The sequence below is a fragment of the Rhinocladiella mackenziei genome (assembly GCF_000835555.1).
Source record: "Rhinocladiella mackenziei CBS 650.93 unplaced genomic scaffold supercont1.9, whole genome shotgun sequence".
In the NCBI taxonomy this organism is placed as follows: Eukaryota; Fungi; Ascomycota; class Eurotiomycetes; order Chaetothyriales; family Herpotrichiellaceae; genus Rhinocladiella; species Rhinocladiella mackenziei.
In genome coordinates, this window is record NW_013550596.1 from 669,552 (window position 1) to 681,491 (window position 11,940).

The 11,940-nt window shown below is 50.5% G+C and overlaps 5 protein-coding genes across 5 annotated transcripts; 1 reads left to right on the forward strand and 4 right to left on the reverse strand.

Annotated features, from left to right (window-relative positions):
• Window positions 1-1,164: 1,164 nt before the first annotated feature.
• Z518_10443 (uncharacterized protein) lies at window positions 1,165-4,710 on the forward strand (the record flags this gene model as incomplete). Its single annotated transcript, XM_013411986.1, has 1 exon — window positions 1,165-4,710. The coding sequence occupies one exon, from the start codon at window positions 1,165-1,167 to the stop codon at window positions 4,708-4,710; it is 3,546 nt and encodes a 1,181-aa protein (XP_013267440.1).
• Window positions 4,711-5,298: 588 nt separating this feature from the next.
• On the reverse strand, window positions 5,299-6,891 carry Z518_10444 (T-complex protein 1 subunit beta; the record flags this gene model as incomplete). Its single annotated transcript, XM_013411987.1, has 1 exon — window positions 5,299-6,891. The coding sequence occupies one exon, from the start codon at window positions 6,889-6,891 to the stop codon at window positions 5,299-5,301; it is 1,593 nt and encodes a 530-aa protein (XP_013267441.1).
• Window positions 6,892-7,463: 572 nt separating this feature from the next.
• On the reverse strand, window positions 7,464-7,931 carry Z518_10445 (uncharacterized protein; the record flags this gene model as incomplete). Its single annotated transcript, XM_013411988.1, has 1 exon — window positions 7,464-7,931. One exon carries the CDS (start codon window positions 7,929-7,931, stop codon window positions 7,464-7,466), a length of 468 nt encoding a protein of 155 aa, XP_013267442.1.
• Window positions 7,932-8,064: 133 nt separating this feature from the next.
• On the reverse strand, window positions 8,065-8,271 carry Z518_10446 (uncharacterized protein; the record flags this gene model as incomplete). The annotated part of the gene is made up of 1 exon (XM_013411989.1): window positions 8,065-8,271. One exon carries the CDS (start codon window positions 8,269-8,271, stop codon window positions 8,065-8,067), a length of 207 nt encoding a protein of 68 aa, XP_013267443.1.
• Window positions 8,272-9,961: 1,690 nt separating this feature from the next.
• Window positions 9,962-10,978, reverse strand: Z518_10447 (uncharacterized protein; the record flags this gene model as incomplete). Its single annotated transcript, XM_013411990.1, has 1 exon — window positions 9,962-10,978. The coding sequence occupies one exon, from the start codon at window positions 10,976-10,978 to the stop codon at window positions 9,962-9,964; it is 1,017 nt and encodes a 338-aa protein (XP_013267444.1).
• Window positions 10,979-11,940: the final 962 nt, after the last annotated feature.

Consider the following 11,940-nt stretch of genomic DNA (forward strand, 5'->3'; position numbering starts at 1 on the left):
CGATTGCATTTCAATGCGGTCCCCTACCTTGAACCCTGACCCTGACCCTGTTTCCGAGATATTCAAAGATCCAAATGCTAAGATTGGGAGACTAGTCGTGAAGCGATGGAGGACTTGGGAAACTGGGTAATTTGTTCAGTGATCTGGATCGGGTTTCTTGGACACCTTTCAACTACGTGAAGCTGTCCCTGTGAGCAAGGTGGCGGGGAAGAAAAGCAGTTTTCCGGGACTTCGATCTCTTGCATGAATCACATCCAGAATTTTGATTCAACCTCAGCCTGGACCCGGAACATGTGCGTAGAACTTCTGACAACCTACCCAGGAGTTCGAAAGACCTGACCCGGCAGTGGAAGCCTAGGAATTCGCAGCACTTAATCCACTCCACCATAAATTCAATGGTCAATGACACCGAGGCAGACAACTACCTCATGGTGACGACGAGCTAATGTGAGAGCTGGACCCAAAGGTCTATAAGATCGACGGGTGGAACCACACAGACTTTCGCGCGCAGGGAGAAATAGACCATCGCAAGTGACAGGTAGGAGAAGGTGATGATTGTTGTGGTTTGTGGCTTAGAAAACGTCGATAGTAGGGGGCTGGGAAACATCATTGAGACGCACCGTTCAGGAGACTGAGTTTCTTTCCTTTTTGTCGCATCTCCTACCACGACAGAGCAGATTCTCAGGCTGAAACACGTCAAGCAACGCTGCCAGCAACTGGTGGCAGTTTAGGCTCGGGACCTGGGAGGTGCCGGAGTGGGAAGAGGCCCCTCATTTTGCCTGTAAATTACCGGTAAAGACCTCGGTCTGTCACAGTGTCACCAACTTTGCGAGGTACTTGAAACCACGTGGGGGAAGAACTTTACCCCTTTTCTCTTGGCGGTGCCAGGCGACAAAAATGCAAAACCTGTGCCATACGGGCCTTTCGTCACGATCTGTATTGCGGTGTATTGACAACAACTTCCATCCTTGTCGAGGCCGGGCCGTTCCTATTTCGATTTCTGCCTTCCTCGTAAGCTGACCAACTTCACCAACTTCTTCTCCTTCTCATATCAACACTACCACCCCCCTTTCTTCCATATCTATTGACCAGTACAAATATGTCTTTGGGTCTTTAAAGATCCTTGATTCTCTTCAACAGCCCTGGAGTCCCTTCCGGTTCACCATGGCCAAACCTCCGCTTCGGCCCCCACGCCGACGTGGAGGATCCAAATCCAAGTCGAAATCGATGTTAACTTGGGCCCTACTCCTCCTTCTCATTGCTGCCGCCCATCCTCAATCCATCCATCAATCCGACTCGGTCCAGAGACTGGTGGCTTCTACCCAAAGTGTCCGGCCTGAATCCTCTCGTCGTCCTCCGGCTGGCCGCAGCCCAGCAGAGATCCCTCTCCTCAAAAACGATGTCACCACCGTCAAATTCAGAAGCACCGATGAAAACCCCGAAAATCACAAACTCCGTGCCTTGGCTCCAGCACACGATAGCAGTAGTGCTGTTAGAGCACCTCTTGTTCAGTCTGCCGAGTCTTCTGGACTCTCAGCGCTCCCTTCAGCGCGGCTACTGCAAGATTGGGAGGTGGAGAACATTGTCCTACTAGCCACCATTGATGGCACCATACATGCACGTGACAGAAAATCCGGCAATGAAAGATGGTCACTGGGTATTCCCAATAGTCCCATGATTGAGACTATCCACCACAAGTTGAATCGGAGTGACCCTGAACACTCTCGAAACGAGGATGACTACGTGTTCATTGTCGAGCCGAGCAAGGATGGTAATCTATACATTCAGCATCGAGATCCCAGAATCGGCCTACAACGCTTAGGGATCACTGTCAAATCTCTTGCGGAGCAAACGCCACAATTTGTCGATGATCCGCCTTTGGTTACCATTTCTTCACAGGAGACAACTGCATATGTGGTGGATGCTGCTACGGGAACAATACTGCAACAATTTGATAAAAACCATGGGTTCTCTAATGAGGATCAGGGCCGCTGTCGACGATTGAGTGGCTTTGAGCTCGACGACCCTGCCTGCGAACCCATCGGTACCCTCAATATTGGCCGAGTCCAGTATACAGTTCACATATCGCACAAGACCACCAATGAACCTCTATGTACAATCAGGTTTGCCGAATGGCTACCGAACAAAGGAGATAGCGATCTCCAGGACCAATATGTCACCCCACTGGACAGTTATCACATTCAGAGTCGTTATAACGGTCGAATTATTGGCATTAAAAGCAACACCGAATCTGGCCAAATCCCCCAGTTTACCCACATGCTGGAAACTCCTGTGGCCCGGGTTTTTGATGTCATTCGCCCTCTTGACAATCGCGACGAATCTGCCAACCTGGTTCTCCTCTCTCGGCCAACCGACTCCCCACTTCTCTCCTCTCCCGAAGTTTGGAGGAATGAGATGCAACGAGCTGAAAGGGTTTTTGTGAACCGAACAGAAGCGGGAATCTGGTATGCCATGTCCGAGCTGTCATATCCTGGTGTCACCAGCGGCGCCGCACCTGCAAGCTCTCATTGGAATTATGACAATCATCCTTTGGATTTCAATGGCGACATGGAGGAAATTGTCGGAGTACATGTTCTTTCTACACATCCAAATGATGCTCCGCTACGCCTGACAATCTCCGGCCCTCCTCCAGCGACCGATCTGGCCGAAGAAGCTGAAAAAGCAATGACCTCCCTCGAGTCCAAGTTCCCACCGTCCCTGTTACCGGTTATAAATCATCCTTTGATGCCAGTTTTCTTTCTCATCGTCTGTAGTGTGATCTTCTTTGCCGTGGGACTTCAGATGAGGCTGCCAATGATGTTGAAGATGCAAAGATTCCTACGAAAGGCTGGTGTGGAGGTCGCAGTGGAAAGGGCTCAACCCCAAGCCGCCGCTCCACATACAGGCATGACTGACGAGCAAGAAATCCCCGTCATTGAAGTTACTCAAGAAAACGTGACTCCCGGGACCATCTCCGAAGTCCTCGAGAATGCAGTTCCTACGCCAGCCAGGAGTCGAGCCCAGAGTTCCGCGGTTTCTGCTGTCGGCCCTGCAAAGACGGCCAAGGCGCTGGACCCCACTGAGGACAGTTCGGAAGGTGAATCTGAAGATGACAAGAGCAAACAAGATTTCGATTCCAACGCAGCGGCCGAGAATGGCACCCAACCCCGCAGGAGGCATGCTAAGCGTGGCAAACGAGGGGGCAAAAAGAATAAAAAGTTGAAGAAGACCATGGATCCAGAAGCGATGGACGAGAGGGAGGAACTTGCCACCGAAATTCCTATCAAGGATGGGCTGCTGCAGGTTGGTCGACTGAGAATTGACACGAAAGAAGAGCGATGCCTTGGCCGCGGAAGCAATGGCACAGCAGTGTTCCCCGGATCACTAGACGGTAGAGAAGTTGCCGTAAAGCGCTTGATTCGTTCGTCGAATAATCTTGCTGCCAAAGAAATCAAGCATCTTCTCTCAAGTGATGAGAATCCACACGTTGTCCGATATTTTGGAAAGGAGGAGTCACAACACTTCACATACATTGCACTCGAATTGTTCACCACTTCACTCGATCAATTCGTTGAGCGCCCGCTCCAATATCCCAACCTGGTCAAGCTGCCGGAAGGGTTCGATGTGAAGGATGCACTGCGTCAAATCACGGACGGTGTCCAACATCTTCATTCTCTCAAACTTGTGCATCGGGACATCAAGCCCCAGAATGTCCTGGTCAAGGCCGTGAAAAGCAATCGTCCGGCGACTGGGCTACCCAAATTGCAGTTCGTCATTTCCGACTTCGGTCTATGTAAACCATTGGAAGAAGGTCCAGAATCAGCCTTCGCTCCCACCGCGAATCATACAGCCGCAGGGACGACGGGTTGGAGGGCACCGGAATTACTTGTTCATTCTAGAACATCCGTTGCGGCACCGAATGCAACATCCACCACTCCCAAGTCAACAACACATTCTAGTGATGGTGCCGTTGTTGATCCTCCATCTGGTCGCCGAGCAACCAAAGCCATCGACATCTTCTCCTTGGGCTGTGTTTTCTATTATGTGATGACCCAGGGGCGGCATCCGTTCGATGTTGGTGGTACGAGCCTTGGTCGAGATCTGAACATCAAAGAAAACAAGTTCAGCACGGAAGATCTACGTCTCCATGACTACCAATACGACGCCGATGATCTTATTATGCAGATGCTGAAACACGACCCCAAAGATCGCCCCGACACCGCCCAGATCCTTCGTCACCCGTACTTCTGGGATGTCGCGGACAAATTGGAATTCCTCTGCGATGTATCAGATTGCTATGAGCGCGAGAAGAACTCTGTCAACAACATCTTCGACGAGAACGCGATCCGTACATCGGCAGAGAAAGAGGCGCTCGCCGAACTCGCAGCCCTTGAATCTTTGGCCCCGAACGTCATCGGTCCATCCAAAGACTTTCTTCGAGCCTTACCCAAGACTTTTCTCTATGAAATTGGCAAGCAGCGCAAATACACAGGGTCGAAGATGATTGATCTCCTACGTGTCATCAGGAACAAGAAGAATCATTTCCATGATCTGCCTGACGACGTCAAGGAACAAATGCTCGGTGGTAGCACAAAGGGTTACTACGAGTTCTGGGCGAAGCGGTTTCCGAGCCTGCTCATCAATTGTCATTGTCTTCTGTTGGATAGGGATTTAGTGGCGCGCTTTAGGATGGAGAGGTATTTTGAGTAGCTTGGGGGATGAGATGTCTTAATGTGGATAGATGGAATTGTACAAGGGTTTTTGGGGGAGAAGTCAATTGTCTTCTTGATCTCTTTTTTCATGGTATCATTGATGCGTTTTTTTCCCTTTTCATCATTTTATCTCCACCATTCGTGACATGACGCACAGGAGCACAGTCGCTTTTCCGCTTTGTAACTTCTAATCAGGCACTCACAGCAGCTCTCCATTCACTGACCCGTATGATTCCTTCAGGTATTGTAATTGACTTGCACGTGGGATATCGTTGCGGATGGGTGTAATACGCAACCTTCCCCCCTCCATGAGTTGAGGCATTGCAGCAACTCATTGAAACAGCGCTAAAGCCTGTGAGGTTGAAGAATTAGGAGGCAATTTGCTTCCAAGGCGCTCATTGAGGGGAAGCTCTAGCCATCATCATTGCTAAGGTCGTGATTTCAGCCAAGATTTTAACCCCATGAGGAATCAAGCCTCACAAGCGCCCACGCGCCTCAACGATCTTCTCCACACGTGCCATGAGTCGGTCGTGATCGGAATTCTCTCTCGCTTTTCTCGTTCACATTTCTCGGGTCCATGTTGAATTTACATGCGCTCCCTCCTCCGTGGTGCCGCACGAATGATATCGTCGACTCGTAACAATAGCTCGGCTGCCTCGCTCGCAGAGCCCACGACGGCTCTCTTCAACTTATAGCTCTCGATGACGCCTAATTCGCGCATATCAGCGATGCCGCCGCCGGGCGTCAGCAGGTCGAGCCCACTGCTCGTCATGCCACGGTATACTTCGCTGCGGAGTTCCGAGACGAGAGCCGATGAATCCAGCCCGGCATTGTCGGCCAGGATAGTAGGCAGCTGCCGCAACGCAGTGGCGAACGAGTCAATTGCAATGCGTTTCTTGCCGCCAACCTTTTGCGCGAGCGAGTCCACGGCGTTCGCCATCACCATCTCCGCGCATCCGCCGCCGAACGTGATACGGGGTTCTTTGACCGTCTGCGACAAGACTGCCAGTGCGTCGTGCAGAGATCGCTCGGCCTCGTCGAGTAATTGTTCTGTCGCGCCACGGAGGACGATGGTGCACGCTTCGCCGGCGGCTACTCCGGAGAATTTAATCAGTGTGTCTTCGCCGATGATGACTTCTTCGATCAGGTCGCAGTGGCCGAGCTTCACTTGTTCCGGGTGGTCGAATGTGGATGCGATCTCGCCGCCGGTCACGAGAGCGAGACGCTCCACACCGTCAAAGTCGGCATGTTCAATGCTCATGATTCCAGCTTCCGTAAAGAGTTGTTCGGGCCAGTTGTAGATGAGTTGTCGGTTTATGAAGCAGTTGATCCCGTGAGCTTTGATCCGTTCCACTTTCTGTCGCATTTTTTCCCGCTCGGCTTTTTCCAGCTCAGCAAGTTCTTTTGGCGAGCCGACTTTCATTCGTGAAGCCCAGATCTTGACTTTGTCTGTATCCATTGCAGTGTTGGCGACAAGGATTTTGGCGTTTTCTAACCTCTTGGGCTGGTTCACACCGATGCGCTTGTCCAAGATGAATCCTTCGTCCAAATAGCTGTCACTTAATTTTCCGCCTGCCTTCTTGATTATTTGAATATGGTTCAAGTCTGTTGAGCCTTTGAGACGAAGGACGGCTTCGCAGGCTAGATCGGCGAATTTATCTCGGTCTTGACTGAGGACTTTGGAAGAGAGGGTCGTTCGAGCAATGGCCTGGAGGTCTTTGCGGAAGACTTGAGGGTCTTTGCTGCTGTCGACTGCGGCCTTTTCGAGTGCGTGCAAGGCAGCTTGGGATGCTAATCGGTAGCCTTCAATAATGGTCTGGGGATGTATTTTCTTCGCGACAAGCTGTTCGGCTTCTCGCAGTAATTCGGCAGCAAGGACTGCAACCGATGTTGTTCCGTCTCCCACTTCGTCGTCTTGGACTTTGGAAATGTTGACCAGGACTTTGGCAGCAGCATTGTCGAGGGCTATGGATTTCAATATCGTGGCTCCATCGTTAGTCACCATTATCTCGCCTGTACTGGCACTCTGCAGGATCTTGTCCATGCCCTTGGGGCCCAGTGTGGATTTGACGAGGTCGCCGACTGCGATGGCTCCCACGAAGGCGGAAAGACGGGCATTTTCTCCTTTCTCTTCCTGCACGTCTTCCGCGAAGATTTGCGTGGGATTGTTAGATGCCATGATTTTTACTATCCTATTCCTTCAATTTACCGGTCGAGGCTGGAGTCTGAAGATTGAATAGGCACAATCCAAAATTTGCCGTCCGGGTGGTGCTACGGAGCATCGCACGGACAAAGACTGCACGTGGACGTCTTGGCATAATATCTCCGCAATCTGAACGCGAATCCCCTCGAGGAAACCTGACTCTACCTTATCCCCGCTATGCCCTCCTCAGGCGCTGGAGCTCTGACAATATCACTAGCAGAGGGTCCTTGGTCCCCAACGCAAGAATGGAGGTCCAGGACGGACGGAATTGCAAGTCAAAGGAGCTGCGAGACGCATACTTTTCTCGAAATGACGCCCACGTACAAGGATTTACCACCTATGCAAAGGCACTACGACAAGTAGGCCGCCGACAACAATTCTCTCTAATATGAATTCTTTAGGAGAATTCAAGAAATTTCGAGGAACAACTACACTCAGCCTCGTCTTTGCATTAGGGCCATCTGCGGATTGCTCTCCACCTGCCGCTTCGATGGAGGCAAATTCATGTTGTTCTCCCGTCTTGCCAGTTTCTAATGTCAGATCTCTTCCTACACCCATTGAGCCATCTTTCGCCAATTTCCCTGTCGTTGTTTTCTTGATCTCTGAGACGAAATCAGTAGCACGAGGACTTGAAATCTCGCCACGTTCCGCATAGCCCAGTCGAACAAAGTCAGCTTCATTGTGGAACTCTCTTCACGGAGCTTCACTGAGACTTTGACGTCGTCCTCAGCACGTAAGCCGAGCTCTGAAGAGATTGCAAAGGCAGCCGCAATCGCGACTTCTGGATGATGGGGGAATTCTTCTTCGATTTCTGATACAGTTACATCCTCTCCTCTTCTCCAGATCACATTCTTGACTCGACCGACGAAGGGACCGTTTCCCTCGGTGTCCACCTGGCCGAGATGACCAGTATGCAGCCATAGATTTGAGAAGACTTTGATGATGGCCTGAGGGTTTGTTGAAATCCCCCGCGGGGGAGGGGGGAAAGCATTTGGAATGTCACTTCTCGGCGACATGTGTATGGGTGTGTTTGGAGGAACTAGCTCATCATTATGATCTGCGATGCGACGCTGATATCCAAGTCAGATGGTTCCGCACGATCACTGCACCCTTGGACCTCGTTGCATTATCAGATGACTTGCCTCAACGCTATGGACGGCCGAATCGCTTCTCATAGTCCTCGGCAATGTTCGATATAGGAATTTCCCAAACAAACCGCACGCGATGGCCACGATCGAAGGCATTTGGCTTCTGTTTGTATGTCAGTGCCAACGTGGCGCCCATGAAGTCATACGCTGTGACCTTGTTTGCTCGGATCTCATCCCAGAATTTGCTTGCATTGAAGTGCCAGGACATTGCAGCTGTGGTGCCCAGAAATATTGCCAGAATGGTTCTGAGAGCAGTACCGTCGGCATGAAACAAGATGCCGAAAGAGCTTTAGTGGGACTCGGACTGTGGCGGAATCACTGCCACGGTACCCAGCTACATCGCCGAGCTTTCAATATCCTCCATTCGAGGAATGCTGACTAGCCTCTTCGAACTTGAATATCAAATGGGGGCAGTGATCAGGTTCTGGATCAATTTTGGAACTAATGAGAACATGAACACTTCTACTTCAATGAGCTGGAGGCTCCCGACAGTATTCCAGGTCGCCCCTTCTGTTCTATTGTTTATCTGCAGATTCTTCCTCCACGAAAGCCCTCTCTGACTCATGCATAAGGGTAGGGTGCAAAAGCTTCTTAGACCTGAGAGGCCTCGAGACATCTCTCCGCCAAGCATCAATATACCTTTTATCAATCTCCGCTATGAGTGAGGAGAGACTAAAAAAGCGAGAGACATTCAAGAAGAACTGGCAATATTGCAGATCAGACCAGAAGAAGAGGTCATTGTCGCAGGCAGCTACGGCTGTGCTTCGTACATCACTTTTCCGTGGTGCGACGCATGAATTCTCGCAGAAAGGCATGAGAATTCGGGCCTTTGTCGTCTTCTGCGCATTCACGCTTGCGAATTGTCAGGGGGATCTGGTAGGACTGCCTCACGGATCACAATACAATCCATTGACCGAATTCAATAACCAATTACTATTCTCCAATCCTGTTCGGCTCTCTCGGTGTTTCAGATGTCGGTCTGTACACGGGAATCTATGGCTTGGTCAATGATTAGGTCTATATTCTGATCAACAGAAACTCTAGACACTCTTGGAGCTATCGCGTCTATCATCTATGACCTTTGGCCTCGTCGACCTGGTGGGATGCACACCACCAGTAATCCCGTCACGTCAATTGGCGGCCAATTGTTGTGGCTGATCTTTCGGTCCCAACGGTGTGCCTTGGACTCCAATCGCAGAGATGTTTCCGGGTGCTATACGAAACTTTTCAGGCACATGAGCTGCTTTGGTGCAAAGGTCAGTGACTCTTATACGAATCCAAATTTCTGCTAATTCATTTTAAGGGGCAATCCAATTTGCGGTGACTATAGTACTTCCATATATCTTTGCCTCATTCGGATATGGGGCCTGGTTCTTCTTTGCCGCGTGGATGTTTGGTTGCGACACTCTAGGCAGCTCTTTTTGGTTCAGGAGACCAGAGGACTTAGTATTGATCAGATGGATCCGATATCGTACGTAATATCCTGCTCCAACTTGCCTCTGCTTGCTGACATTTCTTTGCGTACAGTGGATACCAAAAACGATAACGCTGTACCCGCATCCCACATACTTCAGCCAATGTTCATCCGGTAAATGCGCCTCGCGAAGAGCAGGATTCACAACTTAAACCATACGAAGCGGCCAGCGTTCACACGGAAGAGTTCAATGCTGGAGCAGCCTAGATACCATCATCTCTCATGTTCGTGCGCAAGTGCAATGATCTTGCGTCTCTGACTGAACCTCGTGTTGCTCGACTATCAGGCCGACTACAAATATACAAGAGATCGTTGGTGAAAAAGAGAGGCAAAAAATATGAAATTCATCGTCGTCGTCGTCGTCGTCGTCGTTGAAAGCACACACATTCTCTCTTCACCACGGAGTTGCAAACGCATTATTTGGCTAATGTCCATTAACCCCATTCACGCCATTAACCCCATTCTCTTGAGTTCCTTCATAATTAATCTCGAAGCTGTATGCTGAATCGTAATGTATCGCCCAGTATCCATCCCAAATCGTCTTGGTGATCGGGCCAATCTGACCATCATTTACAGGCTGGCCGTCGAGAGATGTAATAGGCATGATACCACCTGCCGTTGTACACATGAATAACTCATCACAGTGGTATGTCATCTCCACAGGCACAACCTCCATGCGGACTTCAATGCCGTTAGCCTTCGCAACGTCGAAGACGCTCTTGCGTGTTACACCCTTCAGAACACCCCGATCGGGGGTGTAAAGGACTCCATCCTTAACCACGATGATATTGAAGCCCGATCCCTCGGTGAGATTGGCGTCTCCGTCCGTCAAAAAGGGATACGTAGCGCCACGGTCTGCCGCTTCGAACATGCCCCTTGTAAAGTCACCCCATTGCAAATTCTTGACCGTGGGGTCCATGGAGCCAGGCGGAACCCTGCGTACCGTCCGCGCGATGACTGCGCTGCCGCCGGTCCGTTGCATCTCGGGCTCCATAACCCAAATATAAGGCTGAATGAACATGTACAGGTTATTGACCATTTCGTCGGGCTTGGAGCCCCGAACGCCCTTAAGCCCTCGCGTAACGATTAATTCGACAAAGGCGTCGCGGATCCCGCTCTTGGCCACCATGTCCACCAGGATCCGCTTGACCTCCTCCCGCGGCAACGGGAGCCTGAGTCGTATTTTCTCACAGCTGAGCTCTAGTCGGGAAAGGTGATCATCAAGACGGAAAAAGCGTCCGTCCCAGACGGCAGGGACGTCGTATGTCAAGTCACTGTGCAGGAATCCTTGGTCCATCAACGGGATACGTGCCTGGGAGAGCGGGACGAGTTCTCCTTCTACCCAGGCCACTCCTTTGGAAAAGGGATTGGTCTCATAAGTCATCTCCAACGCCGCCAATCGTGCGGTGTAACCCGCAAATACTTTTTCCATCGACGCCATGTCTGATTATTTTGTGGATTTGAGATCTTGAATGACTGAAAAAAGGTCACAATGAAATGTTTGTCAGGTCACTCCGGTACGCGTGTGCCATCTGAGAGTCAACGATCACTTATCATGTACAGAATGGACTTGAAGTATATATGCGCTGTTCTCCGGTTTCTAATATAAGTCTCGGACAAAGACTTGCCTACCTAATGGGGCAGTTCCTAATCGGGCAACTGAGTTATCGCTCTGATGACTGGTAGCTTTTGTTTCGCATTCCCATCGGGAGGAGAAAAAGAGGCCGAAGAAGGACAGAAAGGTGAGGATCCTCTCTGGTTGGTCATCATGACTCCTTCATGGATTTCTTCGATTTGTCAAGGCGTATTGGAAACAAATCGAAGAAGTACGGAATAGACTGCACCATGTACGTGGTTTGCGGGACCCCGTGCCTGTCCTTCTTTCGATATCCGGCAATATGGGACAGGCTTGTCACCTAACCGGGAGCCGGTGCATGATTGATATCTGTGCTTGACTGGCCAGGTACATTGGATAAAGAAAGGGTTTTGCTGTCTTCACATGTCACTTGGATGTACCCTCGATTTCTGTACCTCGGTTCACATGCTCCGGAGTAGAGTACGGAAAAGCATTGGTGCGAAGGATGCACGTTTAGATCTCACTTTCTTTTCCTTCCATCTTTTCCATTTTCTTCTTCTTCCTCGCAAGTCTTGAAATCTAGTCTGAATCCCCGTGGGATATTTCATCAGCAGCTGGATACTCCGCAGCAGGTAGGTCCCACGCTGAGCGGCCGAGGCATTGGCTGAACTGCGCGTGTCGTGTGACAACCAAGCCAATTTACTCCTCATTTGACAGTATTTCGTCTACTTGGCGCCACATCATTCAGGGTCTCCAAGATCCATAGGTTCTTTCTCCAGCAAATCGCTTGTCCATGCTGATTGCCTCCCCTTGCGTGGCAGTGTCTG